Here is a 15,832-nt window from a genome sequence, read left to right on the forward strand (position 1 = left end):
TTTGAATACCAGTAGCATAACGTCCAGCATCATAGCAACAGGCAAGCCCACAGTACCACAAACTGGCAGATGCATGGTGAAGCTGGACTATATAAAGAACAGGGCATCAGGATTGGAGGAAGACTCATTAACAACCTGCATTATGCAGATTACATAACCTTGCTTGCTGAAGGTGAAGAGGACTTGAAAGCACTTACTGATGAAGATCAAAGACTACAGCCTTCGGTATGAATTACACCTCAACATAAAGAAAACAAAAATCCTCACAACTGGACCAGTAAGCCACATCATGAAAAACGGAGAAAAGATTGAAGCTGTCAAGGATTTCATTTTACTTGGATCCACAAGCAACACCCATGGAAGCAGCAGTCAAGAAATCAAATGGTGCATTGCATTGGACAAATCTGCTGCAAAAGGCCTCTTTAAAAAAAGCAAAGATGTTGCCTTGAAGACTCAGGTGCACCTAACCCAAGCCATGGTGTTTTCAAATGCCTTATATGCATGTGAAAGCTGGATGATGAATAAAGAAGACCGAAGAAGAATTGATGCCTTTGAATTGTGGTGTTGGCAAAAAAAATTGAATATACCATGAACTGCCAAAAGAATGAACAAGTTTGTCTTGGAAGAAGTACAACCAGAATGCTCCTTAGAAGCAAGAATGGCAAGACTACATCTCACATACTTTGGACATCCTATGAGAAGGGATCAGTCCCTGGAGAAGGACATCATACTTGGTAAAGTAGAGAGTCAGCAAAAAAGAGCAAGACCCTCAACAAGATGGATTGACATAATGGCTGCAACAGTGAGCTCAAGCATAACAAGGATTATGAGGATGGCTTAGGACTGGGCAGTGCTAAGAATAACAGAGGTGCTGCTGCCATTTAATGAAATTTCCGCTGGTGTCGTTAGAAAAGTATTCATTGAGCAGTTCTTTGTGTAAGTCATATTCGTAACAGGAGCACTTATTAGGTGTTCAGTTCCATTAATGTACCTGATTCCTATAAAAAAACTACAAACAACAACAAAAAATCCCAGCCTTCCCCCCCCCCATTTGTTTAAAGATTGGCAGAAACTTTATAATACATTTTGAGCAACACTAAAGATTAGAATTTTTGTTGCTTAGAAAATACTGTGTAAGCAGTATTGTGTGTGCTTTGAAAAGGGAAATTATAATCAATATTAGGAAAACATTCACTAACTCACTAGGGAAATCTGAGTAGTGGTACAATTGATTGTTTAGGGTTACCTTAGAGCTATTATTATTCTTTTAAAACCTACTCAAGCTCTTGTTTAAATTGGTACCTGTTTTTGTGTTGGTTGCTAAAATTATCCTTTTTAAAGACATTTTTACACATCTTTCAGCTTCAAAGAATTTTCATCAGCAGAAATAGTACTGTCTACTGTTGTCTTCTCCTCTCATTATGTGAAGTGAGTTAGATACCTGTCTACTGCCCCCTCCACCCCCGTTTCTTTTTATCCCTTCAGTCTTGTAAAGAAATTTTTCTGGTGAATATAATAGCTTTAAGTGATAACTCTTATGCCTCTATTTCTTAACTTAACAGTTTTAACTAATGTCTATATTATCCACACTGTGAAAAATAAGGAAATTAATATATTCCCTTCATTTCAACCTCTTCTCTCCCACTCTACATTCTAATTATTGCTTTACATTGTTATGGTTTGCGATATTTGTGTTCTATTCTGAAACATAATTAAACCTTTTCTAGGTTGATAACAACTTGAAAAATCAATGAGCAGAACATACTATGATATATAAATGTTTTTCTCTGTAAAATAATTATAGAACAAAATGCAGCCCTATGATATTGAAACTTTTCCAACTTAATGAGAACATTCCAACTATGAATCTCTAATGGGTCATCTTTCCTTTGTTACTAGCTTTTTCTCTTCTTCATGTTCATAGTCAGTTGCCATGGTTTCTTGTATTCATGGCATCCTTTTCTTGAATTCCTTTCTCATTTTTTTGAGTATTTTTTTCATAGAGGGTTCAGGGAAGTGTTTCGGAGTCTTTACGTGTTCTGGAATGTCTTTATTTTGGAATTGCACTTTACTTTTAGTTTAGGTGGGTACATGCTTCTAATTTTAACATACTTTGTGCCTCAGAACATTAAAGATATTCTACTGTCTTCTAGCATCCAATGTTGATGATGAAAAGCCAGGTATCATTCTGATTTCTGAAAAGAAATCTTTCCCTTATGGTAGTTCTTGTGATTTTCTCTTTGTGGTTGATATTTACATTTTTACCAGAATATGGCAAAATATGCTTATTTAATCCTGTTTAACACAAAGTGGGCCAAAGAAAAAAAATTTTTTTTTTTTCTTAACGATTTCTTTCCCTTCATTGCCTGTGCTGTTTCCTTTTGGAACTTCGATCTGTTAGATAATCTCTGTGCTTTATTTTCTATTTTGATCTTTTATGCCTTATGTTCTAGAAGATTTCTTGACTTCGTTTTCCAGATTGCCAGTTTGGTCTTTGTTCGTGTTTTTTCTTGCTTAGCCAATTTTTAAAATGTTTATTTTTGCAGTCATATTTTAGTTTTCAAGAATTCTTTTTCTGATTTTCTTGTTTTTTTGGATGCGATATCTACTCTAGTATCTCTGAGGACAATAATTAGAATCATTTATACATTTTTAGTCTTCCCTGAATCTTCTCTGTTTTTGCTGTGGTTAGTTATTCTTAATGCTCTGGTTTTCCCCATGGTCCTTGGTGGTGTGTTCATAATTACGAAGATCTGTGCAATGACCGGGATGGGTGGCTAGCATGGGTTTCCTCTGCATTTTTGAGGGTCTATTTCTTCACTAGAATTCCGTAAATAGCAGGGCAAACACTGAGTTCCTAGTAAGGGGGTAAAGAAATGACATGCAGGCTTTCCTTTGAGGGGTGTGTGTGTGTGTGTGTGTGTGTGTGAATGTGCGAAGCAGAGGCAGGCTGGGAATACCAGCAAATGTTAAAATAAGGAGGGCTTTGCTTGGAGGTTGGAGCCTTTAACATATTTTCTCCCCTTGCTGGAGCGGCCTTTCCTTTTTCCTACCATGCCACCCGTTATTTGATGAGGAATTTTGGAATGAATTCAAGAGTTGCTCCATTTCTATGCCAGGTCCTAACACCTTCATTTGGCATTCTCTCCAGGCAGGTATTCTACTTTATTGAGAGAATGTTTCTCTAACTTTATCCTCTGGGGAAATACTGCTGCTGCCAACTACTCTGTTTATGCTAGTCAGATGGAGAAGGGCCTTCTCTTCCCAGCTATCCAGATGCTATTCCTTAGTGAATTGCCCAGAAGATTCCCCCAGCCCCACTGCCACTCTTCGTATTGGATGACCTGTTCTAACTCAAATGTCTTTGGGGCAGTTTCTTCTGTTCTTTCTGTGATGGACAAATTCCATCTTCATTCTGTCTGGCAAAAATGCCTCAATGTTTCTATTTTGCTTATGGCAGGCATTCTCATTTTTTAGTCTGTTAAAATATACTTTTCAGTAGATCCAAGAAAAAGGATGCGTTCTTTGTGCCATTGTCTAAGGTTTTTTTTTTTTTCAGAAAAACCTTCGAGTTTTTAATTTCTACTCTCAGATTTTTACTGCATACAATTTCATGCATGTGCACGTGCACAAACACACATGCACACATATGCACACACGCTCATTTAATTAATGAATGGAGAGGTGGGATTTTATCATGACTTTTCTGTATGCTTTCTTATTTTCTTTGGCAACTGGGAAGGTATGAATGTTCATGGTTATTATACAATGTGTTTCTATATTGATGCTGTATGAAGTATATTTCAAGCATTAATCATCAAGAAATCAAGTAAATTCTGGAATGTTTAATGAACTCATTTTACTAATTGGTATTGAGAATTGTAATACATTCAGGCTTAAAGTTTTTGAAGTTACATAAACAATTCAATGGCAGAGTTTAAAGATTTGATGTTTTTCCTTTTTAAATTGTTCTTTGTTTTTACAGCTGCTTTGGTAATGTATAAGAAGTCAAAGTAAGAGGAAACTATTTTAAATCTTTCTTTTTTCAGCAAAGAACCGTGGAATTGCCATTCCAGTAGATTTGGACAGCCAAGTCAATACCCTCTTCATGAAGAGCCATTCAAACATGGTACAAAGAGCAGCCATGGGTTGGAGATTGTCTGCTCGCTCTGGACCACGCTTTAAGGAAGCTCTTGGAGGGCCTGCTTGGGATTATAGAAATATAATTGAAAAGTTACAGGTATAATGACAGCATGAAATAGCATTAATATTTTCTAAATTATAATTTTTTAAATATGCAATCACACAAACAAAAAATGGTTAAAAATACATAAAATTCTAGTTGGCATTCAGGCTTTACAACTCCCTACCACCTGTACCCGAATTTAAATGCATAGGCTTCCAGATGTAAGTTCTTATTTATTTATTTATTTATAGTTATTTTATATTATTTAATGTGTTTTGATGGTATGGTTCCAAAACCCCAAAACCAAACTCATTGCCATTGAGTTGATTCCAACTTATAGTGACCCTACAGGGCAGAATAGAACTGCCCCATGGGGTTTCCAAGGAGCGAATGGTGGATTTGAATTGCCGACCTTTTGAGCTCTTAACCACTGTGCTACCAGGGCTCTGATGGTATGGTAGTGTGCCGTAATATCAAAATAATAATTATAATATCAATAATACAATAATATTATTTTCCACAAAAATTCACATAGTAAGTATTTATGTCCTTGCTTCAACTTATCTCTCAGTACTCTCTTATGCTCGCCCTCTCCTTTAGCCAGAATGGGCCAAGCACGATTATTCCCAAATTACTTGGGTAGTATCCCGCCCATGCTTTTGAACTGGATGTTCTGGTACATTGAGTGCTATTCAGGGAAGGGAAATATCTTTTCATCTGTGAAATTTAGTAGACCATTCCATGGAGAAAGTTGAGTATGTGTGAGGAAATTTTTGTCCTGGAGACTGGTCAAGGTATGAACTGGGAAAATACTAAATTATTCGGGGTCAAATGCAGATTAATTGGCTAAAGTTCAGAATTTTAATAGCAGAGTTTTATGGTACATTATTAAAAAGACAAGTTTGATTCAGATAGTATGGGAAACTTGAAGGACATGAACTATTAACAGTTTTTGGGGGAAATGTTATTATGATTGAGTAAACAGTTTTTAGTTTGCAGGGTAAGATTACCAGGGAGAGACTAGAGAAGGGCAGATTAGTTAGGAGTTACTAAAAATCACAACCAGTGAGGCAGTGGTATGAATGAAATGAAGAAACAGGTGTTGCTGACAATAAATTCAGGGTCAACAGGCATGGTAGCTCTTGGATAGAAATAGGGAGAAGGTATGAGGGGGGTTTAAAATGGCTGTGATGATTGGAGATGAAATGATGTTATTAAGACTGTTGTAAGAGGAATTGGGAGGACACGGTATGGGAAGATTGGCTATGGTCATTGAAAGTATGCTGAATTAGGTTAACAGATTGACATCCAGATATCTTATAGGCTACTGAATATATTGAAACTTAAATCTATATCTGGGGATAGTATTTAGAATGAGGATAGATGGTATTGCTCAGAGAAAGAGTATAGCAATGGGAGCAAAAGAACAGGCATGAGAGGCCAGCAATGGGTAGAATGGCCAAATAAGGAGAGAAAAAAGTAGGATTAGAAAGGAGGGAAGTCGGGTTTATGAGAGTCAGGGATTAGGACATTTCAGCAAGGGTAGGTGGGTGGTAGTGTCAACCAGCACAGAACAAGTGTGCCCTATACTTGTTTCAGGACAATGATAGGCACTTCCATTAAACAAATATATTTTGGGGGCATACTCTGTGTTAGCACTGTGTTTCTGGAGATGGAGCCCTGAGCAAGACAGAGTCGGTGCTTTCATGGAACTTACATGCTAACATCATTAGATAAATAAGATAATGTTAGATAATTAAAATTGCTGTGAATAAAATAAAGCAGGGTAACATGTGTAGAATTACTGGGAATTGATCCTATAGTTAGGGAGTCCTTCAGGCTGAGGTATTACTTGAATTGAGACCTGAATAATGAAAAGGAACCATCTAGTCCAAGATCTGGGGACAGAGAGTTCTAGGGAGAGGAAATAGTAAACGCAAAAGCCGTTAGGCAGGAACTAAGTTGGTGGTTTTGAGGAGCCAGGAGAAGCCAATTGGGGCTGGAATTTAGTGAGCAAAGAGGAGAGTATTATAAGTAAGCATGTCATGTAGAGACATGGTAAGGCATTTGGATTTTATTCTAAGTGTGATAGTAAATCTTTGGAGATTTTAAGCAGAGGTCCAGGCATAGAGACAGTGGTAGTTATTAGGTAGTTAGTGCATTAATTCAGGCAAAAGATGATAGTGTCTTGGGTTAAGGGGGGAAACAATAGTAATGGAGAAAAGTGGATGAATTTTGGGTATATTTGGATGTAAGGCCAAGACTTGGTGGATTGGTTTTATGAGTTGTGGGTGATGGAAGGAGGACTCAAGGATGACTTTGGGTCTGATATGATGGTATCATTTGCTAAGATAGGAAAGAATGTGGGAGAAATGATTGAGGGAGAGTTTGAATCAAAGGTTCTCTTTGGGAAATTTTAAGTTCAAGATGCCTATTTAGATATCCAAGTGGGTGTGGCAACTAGGCAGTTGGATATATGAGCCTGGAAAGATGTCCAGGCTGGAGATATAAATTTGGGAGTTTCCAGCATATACATATGAAATTAATGCCATGGAAATGGATGACAGCCGTCAGAAGTGTAAATTGAGACAAGAAAAGGACCAGGAGCTACCGGGAGTTGGTGAAAGAGTGGTCAGGACATAGGTGGAAAATAAAGAAAAGGTGGTGTTACAGAAGGTGAGAGCACAAAGCGTTTTAAGATGAGGAACACATGTGTAAAATGCTTAGCACTAGTTGAACAAGACAAGGACAGGAAAGTAACCACTGAAGTTGGCAACAGGGTGATCATTTCAAGTGTTCGGTAATAATGATTACTCACATTTATTAATAAGCAGCCAACATGTGTCAGAGGCAGCTCTATGAACTTAAATTTAATCCCCACAGCAAGCTTGTGTGATTTGTTATATTGTTATTTGAAGTTTCTGTGTTGGAAAACAGACTTAGAGAGATTTTGCAGTTGCCCCATGATTAAAATAAGGGTTAAAAGCAGGATTTACATCATTAGAGCCTGAGAACAATTTGCTGAGTAAATGAAATGAAGAAGAGAGGTCATCAGAAAAATAGTACATTTTTGCCACCACCAGTTGTTGTTGAGTCAGTTTTGAATCATGATGATCGTATGTGTGTCAGACAAGAACTGTGATCCACAAGGGCTTTTAATAGCTAATTTTTTGGAAGTAGATTTCCAGGCCTTTCTTCTGAGGTAGTTCTGGGTGGACTTGAACCACCAACCATTTGGTTAGCAACAAATTGCATTAACTGTTTGCATCATTCCAGAGACTCTTGATATGTTTTTAGTGGCATATTGTTAAATATAATCATATTTGATAATCATATGGTCTTCCGACCTTTATGTTATATCTAGTTTTCTCCTTTATGCAATTTCTTTCCTGCTAGTCTCTTTTAGGAGCCCTGGTGGCACAGTGGTTAAAAGCTTACCAAAGGGTCAGCAGTTTGAATCCATCAGCCGCTCCTGGGATATCCTGTGAGGTAGTACTACTCTGTCCTATAAGGTTGCTATAAGTCAGAATTGTTTCGACGGCAATGGGCCACCTCTTTTAATTGTCATCAGAAATTTCTCAGAAAGCTTATTAAGAGCAGTTAAAGTACAAATGATCGCTTTTGCTAAAGGAAAGAAAGCATTAAACATGAGTTAATGCCTGAAATATATTGTAATGACATGTGCAAAGACCTGGAGTTAGAAAACCAAAAGGGAAGAATACACTTGGCATTTCTCAAGCTGATAGAACTGAAGAAAAAATTCAAGCCTTGAGTTGCAACACTGAAGGATTCTACAGCGAAAATATTAAATGATGTAGGAAGCATCAAAAGAAAATGGCAGGAATACAGAGTCACTGTACCAAAAGAACAGGTTGATGTTCAACCATATAGTGTATGATCAGGAACTGAAGGTACTGAAGGAAGAGGTCCAAGCTGCACTGAAGGCATTTGTGAAAAACAAGGCTCCAGGAATTGATGGAATACCAACTGAGATGTTTTAACAAATGGATGCAGCACTGGAGGTGCTCACTTAACTATGCCAAGAAATTTGGAGGACAGCTACCTGGCCAACCTACTGGGAGAGATCCATATTTATGTGTATTCCTAAGAGAGGTGATCCAACTGAATGTGGAAATTATTGAACAATATCAGTAATATCACACGCAAGTAAAATTTTGCAGGAGATCCTTCAAAAGCAGCTGCAGCTGTACATTGACAGGGAACTGCTGGAAGTTCAAGCCAGATTCAGAAGAGGTTGTGGAACCAGGTATATCATTGCTGATGTCAGATGGATCCCGCCTGAAAGCAGAGAATGCCAGAAAGTTGTTTACCTATGTTTTATTGACTATGCAAAGTCATTCAACTGTGTGGATCATAACAAATTATGGGTAACATTGAGAAGAATAGGAATTCCAGAACACTTAATTGTGCTCATGAGGAACCTGTACACAGATCAAGAGGAGTCGTTCAAACAGAGCAAAGGGATACTGTGTGATTTAAAGTCAGAAGGTGTGTGTCAGCGTTGTATTCTTTCACCATATCTATTCAGTCTGTATGCTGAGCGGATAATCTGAGAGCTGGACTCTAGGAAGAAGAATGGGGCATCAAGATTGGAGGGAGATACATTAACAACCTTCATTATGTAGATGACATAACTTTCCTTGCTGAAAGTGAAGAGGACTTGAAGCACTTACTGATGAAGATCAAAGACCACATCCTTCAGTATGGATTATACCTCAACATAAAGAAATCCTCACGATTGGACCAATAAGCCACAGCATGACAAATGGAGAAAAGATTGAAGTTTTCAAGGATTTCATTTTACTTGGATTTACAATCAACACCCATGAAAGCAGCAGTCAAGAAATCACACAATACATTGCATTGGGCAAATCTGCTGCAAGAGACCGTTTTGAAGTGTTGAAAAACAAAGATGTCGCCTTGAATACTAAGGTGCGCCTAACCAAAGCCATGGTGTTTTCAGTCACCTCATATGCATGCAGAGCTGGACAATGAATGAGGAAGACGAAAGAATTGATGCCTTTGAATTATGGTATTGGTGAAGGATATTGTGTATACCATGAACTGTCAAAAGAATGAACAAATCTGTCTTGGAAGAAGTACAACCAGAATGCTCCTTAGAAGCAAGAATGGTGAAACTAGGTCTCACATGCTTTGGGCATGTTATCAGGAGGGTTCAGTCCCTGGAGAAGGACATCATTCTTGGTAAAGTAGAGGGTCGGTGAAAAAGAGGAAGACCCTCGATAAGATGGATTGACAAAGTGGTTGCAACGATGGGCTCAAGTATAACGATTGTCAGGATGGCGCAGAACTGGGCAGGGTTTCATTCTGTTGTACATAGGGTCAGTATGAGTCGGAACCTACTCAACAGCACCTAACAACAACAATGCCTGAAATGTAGCTGTGAGAAATTTAGAGAGGTGGTATCCCCATCCATGCTGCTGTAAGAAAGAAATTCGTTGCAATCAGTTTTCTACCTAAAAGAATATGCCATAGTTGATGGGTAAATAAATTGTTGCTTTATTTGAGTTTTTTTTTTCCCCTAAAATAGTTATTTTAAAAATGAAAAGGGGGTGTTTTAATCATTAGAGAATGTTCAGTATATTATTATTACCTACAGTTCATTTTAGAAATACATCAGTTAGGATGCTTTCAGCTATAATTAACACAATATTCAGCTAAAAGTGGCTTAAACAATAAAGAATATATCCTTTCACATAGCAAGAAATCTAAAGTTGGGGTTCTTCCATAGTTGATTAATTCAGCAGCTGGATGAGGTCAGGGTCCTAGTGCTCTTAATTGTTGACTTTCATTTTAAGGATGGTCTCCAAAGATCACATGGGGGCCATCTCAAATTTTGGATTCACATCCTTAAACTGCCTTGAAAATAGTAGGTAGTTTTGAAAAAATATCCTCCCTAGCTCCCCCGCCACACATGTGCTCAGAATACTTCACCTGATTTGATTTTGGCCAGTATCACATATTCATGCCTAGACTAATTGCTGGTAGGGAAATAGAATAACCATGATTGGTTTAAACTAATCAATCTCCACCCAAAGCTGAGAGGGCTGACCATTCCTGAGAAGTTTGCTGCCTAATTCAGAAATAAAATTGTGATTCTGTTAGCAAGGAAAAAGAAAGGCTATTGGGCAAGTGACCAGTTGTGTCTATCAAAAAGTATAATTTGAAATACTATTGAATGTGATTAAATCTCTGTATAGTATAATACTGCTTTAAATAATATATCAGGGAATTCCACATTGGAATAAATCGTTCTGGGTGGCCAGTGATGCACATAAAATTTTTTTTTTCAACTGTTCCCCAAGCATGCGTCAATTTATTCCCATTTGATGAATACCTGTCGTGTGTCCTTTACAGTCTTAAGCACTGCAGGGCCTATAACAGTGACTTTACTGACCTTTCATCTTTTTGGATGTATGTCTTTAGAAATCAAAGGGCTACTCACTCCTCCTTAATTCATAGGTGAAAAAAGACAGACCCAGCCATCAATGTTTACACATAAAACCAGACTATTTTTAAAGCACAGACATTCTGTAACCTAGGAGGGTAGGGCACATATTCTCTGAAATTCTCATGTCCTGGTTAATTTTCTTAAGTTTGTCATATCTCCAAAAGGCGAAATCTGACATACCCTTCACATGGGTTCTCTTATGCTCTATTCCTCAGGATGTAGTGGCCTCTTTAGAGCAGCAGTTCAGCCCGATGATGCAGGCCGAGTTCTCAGTGTTGGTCGATGTATTGTACAGTCCAGAACTACTGTTCCCTGAGGGAAGTGATGCAAGAATAAGATGTGGTGCTTTCATGTCCAAGTAAGTGGATATAATCTGAGTTTCGCCAGTGTTACCAAACTGAGAGGGCCTCTCTGGTTCTGGCTTTTTATTCTGTCTACACGTGATGACAGTCCACAGAGTATGTTAATGTCTGAGATCCACCTTAATAAGTAAATATCAAAATAATTAATTTGAGGCATTTGAAATTTTATTTTCATGAAGGTCAAGTTATCATAGTTTGCTAAAATCTGCTGAATTTAAAGTATATCATTATCATTGGGCACAGAATATCACAGAAAATAAAATTTTGGTTCTGATTCCTTTCTATAACTATATGGTGTGACCTTTTAAAAGCTTCCTGTTTAAAGTCACTGATTTTCACTAAGAGAGAAAGGAAAGAGAACATGTATTGAGGCCTTACCATGTGTGTTACTGTCCCATGTATTTCCCATGATTTCATCTAATCTGAACAAACACCCCATGAGATTGAGAGGTCCGCTCCATTTTAGAGATGAGAAGGCTGAGGCTCAGGTGTGCTTCAGGTAAAGCGCAATGAAGCCTCAGACCTAGCGCTCTGCCATGCTACTCTTTCATTTACTTAATTTTTTAGCTTTTTTTTTTTTTTGTGGAGTTGTCAGATCTATTAGAGCTAATATTTTTACCCTAGAATGTTTTCATTTTAGTGGAAAGTGAAAAATTATCAAGGAAGATCTGTAAGTATAAGCAGCTGTGAGAAAAACAGTAACTAGCTGCGGAGAGAAGAGACATGTTCATATGTGGAAGGCAGCTTGTTGAGAGATTTGTGGGTAATCACGTGTAGACTCAAGAAGGCCAAGCAGAAGGGCATGGTCTCCCTGGGGAGAATATCTGGATGGAGAGTCAGGTAGGACTGCCAACCTCCTTGACCATTTTCCACCACCATAACTTCCTGTGTGGTTGAGGATATTGTTGAAAGAGGTTTAGAAGCCCTCTTGGTTGACTGTGATGTGCTAAGGCAGAAACTGAGGGATGAGGGAATACAAGTATTTTCCTCTTTTACAAGTTAAAGCTGAGACTTTGGGAGAGAAAAGAAGGCTTGGGATGAGAAGAACTGACTACAAGATCTTGTTCAAGAATAGATGTAGTTTCTAAATTAGGGGCCAGAATCATGGATTCTTGGCTCCGTGTCCACTATAACCAAGGGGGCCTGGGAAGAATGTGTTTGTCTGGACAATTACTAGTCTCATCATAAGAACTTTAAAATGAAGAGGCCCAGATTGTCTGCAAAACTGATTACTGTGGAGGATATTAGAAAGAAAATTTTAAGTAGAGGTATTGCCTAGTAATTTAGTATAAATAAACATATATATATATGCCTCATACAATATCCTATAAAAACAGTAATTTGCGGCACATGCCCATTTCTTTGGTTTCAAACAGTCATAAAGGTCTCTGGCTTGTGGCAGCATGCACTGTCAGTCGTACAACATCTTTCTAATAAATGCTAGAGGCTAAAAATTTCATGTTCACTGTATGTACCACCAGGCATGAAAGGGATATAGGATATGGGTTATAAAGTGGAGAATTTTAACTCCAGGAAATTAGTATGATCCCACAGATATGACTGAGAGTTGATAGTCTGGAATAGGGGTTTGAAACTGGCCTGCAAGCTAAGTTGGTCTCATTGTCCATTTTTGTAAATAAAGTTTTATTGTAACACAGCCGTGCTCATTCGTTTCTGTATTGTCTATGGCTGCTTTCTCGCTGCAGTGGCAGAGTCGCCTGGTCGATACAGACACTGTATGGCCTTCAAAGCCTAAAAGATTTACTATCTGAACCTTACTGGTCTAGAACTAGGCAGTCAGTACAATAGCTACTGGCCACATCTGGCTACTTAAATTAAAATTTAAATTAATTAACATTAAATAAAAAATTAATTTTACCAGCTGCTCTTGCCAAATTTCAAGTGCTCAATAGCCACATGTGGCTGCCAAATTTGATAGTACAGATCTAGAACATTTCTCTTATCACAGAAATGTCTATTGGGTGGCATTCATCTACAACTTAAAGATACAGGTTTATGAAAAGGCGATATAAAGTAAATCTGAGAATCAACAAAGTACTGACCTGTACTGAAGATGGGAGCAGGCCTGTGGTAGCATCAGGCAAACTAAAGGAGAGAAGCAGCAGTGATACGAACTCACACCCAGTTGGAAGAAAAGGATGCCACATTTTACTTCAGTGGTTAGAAATAAGATTTTTGTGCTGTTGTGATTATATTATAGCCAGAGGCTCGGGAATGTCTATTTTCTGCTCTGATGCTTAACCTACCCCTCCTCCTAACCCTGGGGGGAACCAAAGGTTTTATTTCTAAAGGCATCTAACGCAGTTCACACCCAACTTTATTAATAGCTATGTATGGAGCTTGGTATTGCTGTACAGAGCTCTCTGGTAAAGCATAGTTGGAGACTATAGCTTAGTACAAGGTCTAAGTGAGGCTTCTTATTTCCCCAAATGATTCTAATTCTTGGAATCTGTTGACTCAGATGTGTCTGCTGGACAATGTGAGGGATAGACCCTAGGAAAGGACCTGGATTCACATATCCACCTAGTCACAAAGAATGAGAGAGAAGAGAATAAGTTAACATGGGGTTACCTTTAAATTGGTTAGTTACAGTGCATTCAAATCGGCACCTACTCCTCCCTTGTGAAGGAGAATCTCAGTGATATTCAAACTGTGGCATATGGCCCACTTATGAATTTTGAAATCAGCTTAGGGAGTGGGAGACAGCTAACTAAAAAAAAGGAATTAGAAAAGAATATGAAATATCAGAGTGCATTTCATATAGTAAGGGTAGCTTTTCTGTCCATTTTATACACACACTCACACATTTATCTAGATCCTGGGTTGTTTTGTGAAATTTATTTATTTTGATCATAGAAAAATATTTAAAAGCCACTGATCTATCCCAAACAAACATTATGTGATATATGCATACCTTTTAGAGGTACCTTAGCAAATGATCACTCAACTTTTTGCTTTATGTTTTCAGTACGGTTGGTGAATTAAGTATTTTATCTAAAGAATGGTTACAACGGAAATAGCCTGAGAGGGAGAAAAAAAAAAATTTAAAGAAATTTAAAATGTCTGTCAAAACTATAATGTATTCAAAGACTATCATGTGAAAGAAAGGTCCACAAGTAGAAGTTTTAGAGTGGCAGGCTTTACTTTTCTTGCAAGGAAAACTTTAGAACGACTGTTCTGCCTTCTGGACCAGACCACATGGATATGTAATGCCCTGCCCAGACTCAACATGTCTAAAATGAAATCATTTTTGCCTTCTGATGTACTCTTCTTTTGGAAACCCTGGTTGCATAGTGGTTAAGTGCCACAGCTGCTAACCAAGAGGTCGCCAGTTCAAATCCACCAGGTGCTCCTTGGAAACTCTATGGGGGCAGTTCTACTCTGTCCTATAGGGTTGCTATGAGATGGAATCGACTCGATGGGAGTGGGTTTGGGTACTCCTCTTTCGGCATGAAGTAAGTATCATTTAAAAAGTATCATCGTCCATCTATTACTCCAGTCTGTAAATTTCAGGTGTCTATGATCTTTCTCTTATTCCATTTCCCATATGCTATTATTTACTAAGTCTTGGCCGTTTTACTTCTATATTACTTCTTGCATCCTTACCCCACCACATGCCCTCTTCATCTCTTGCATTGTTCTCATTCCTATACTTCATCTTTTGTGGCCATCTATGGTATCTTTCTTATAAGTCATTTAGGTCCTTTACAACATGGGTTGCCTGTTTCCTACAAAATAAACTCCAGACCTTCAATATAATATTCCGTTCCCTACTTGTCAGACCTCATCTCTTCCAGTCTCTTGTTCCATGTGGCAGTTGGTGTACATCTTCTCGACACACAGATCAGTTTCCTGTCTGCCCTTTGTTCATACTGTTCCCTTGGCAGGGATGCCTTCTCTCCCCACCTTCCTGCCCAGTGTGAATAATTCATAGCTAAGTGTTATCTTTTCCCTGAAATCTTCTCTGGTCAGCCCTAGGGAATTCTTCCCCAACAGAATGAAATTTTTTCTTTCTTTAGTCTTAGCATTTGCCAATATCTCTGTTACAGCATTTATCACGTGATATATATATTTATCACTGTTATAAAAGAGCGTGTGAGTGTTGGCTGCGTACAACTTAGAGTGTGTAGGTACTTTTTTTCATGACTGATATTCCTGAGATCAGTGAACTGCATCATGTCACCCCAGAGTGATGCTTAGGAATTTTGACTGTGAAGCCAGGCAAACCTGGGCTTATTTCTAGGCCCTCCCATTTAACAGGAGGCAAGTTGATTTATCTCTCTGGACCTCCATTTTCTCATTAGGAAAATTAGCCTGATAATAGAATCTGTCTCATTGACTTGTAGGGATTGAAACAATACATGGAAAGCCTTTATATTTTGCCTGGCACTTGATAATAAGCACTTAAAAACCAGTTCCCATTGAGTCAGTTCTGATTCATGACAACCCATGTGTGTCAGAGTAGAACTGTGTCCATAAGATTTTTGATGGTTGATATTTTGGAAGTAAATCACCACTTCTTTCTTCTGAGATACCTCTGGATGGACTCAAACCTCCAACCTTTCAGTTAGTTGCCAAACATGTTAACAGTTTACACCACCAAGAGACCCTGATGAGCACTTACTAACCATTAACTAGTGAAACCTCACTTTTTCGCAGGGTTATGTTCCACAGTATTGGTTTTATATCACTGAAACCAGGCCATTTTATTCTACATTATTCTGTTTATCTATAAAGACTTGTATTTCACTGAATCATTTTGGAGGCCAG

At 38.1% G+C, this 15,832-nt stretch overlaps 1 protein-coding gene across 7 annotated transcripts in view; it reads left to right on the forward strand.

Moving 5' to 3' along the window:
• ITPR2 (inositol 1,4,5-trisphosphate receptor type 2) overlaps positions 1 to 15,832 on the forward strand; it is a 537,466-nt gene that overhangs the window by 287,857 nt on the left and 233,777 nt on the right. For all 7 annotated transcript variants that reach the window (XM_064284462.1, XM_064284460.1, XM_064284461.1 and 4 more), the window contains 2 exons: positions 4,050 to 4,240; positions 10,895 to 11,037. In XM_064284462.1, coding sequence (XP_064140532.1) covers positions 4,050 to 4,240; positions 10,895 to 11,037 — 334 coding nt within the window. The remainder of the gene's footprint in view (positions 1 to 4,049; positions 4,241 to 10,894; positions 11,038 to 15,832) is intronic.

Source organism: Loxodonta africana, chromosome 4 (assembly GCF_030014295.1).
Source record: "Loxodonta africana isolate mLoxAfr1 chromosome 4, mLoxAfr1.hap2, whole genome shotgun sequence".
In the NCBI taxonomy this organism is placed as follows: domain Eukaryota; kingdom Metazoa; phylum Chordata; class Mammalia; order Proboscidea; family Elephantidae; genus Loxodonta; species Loxodonta africana.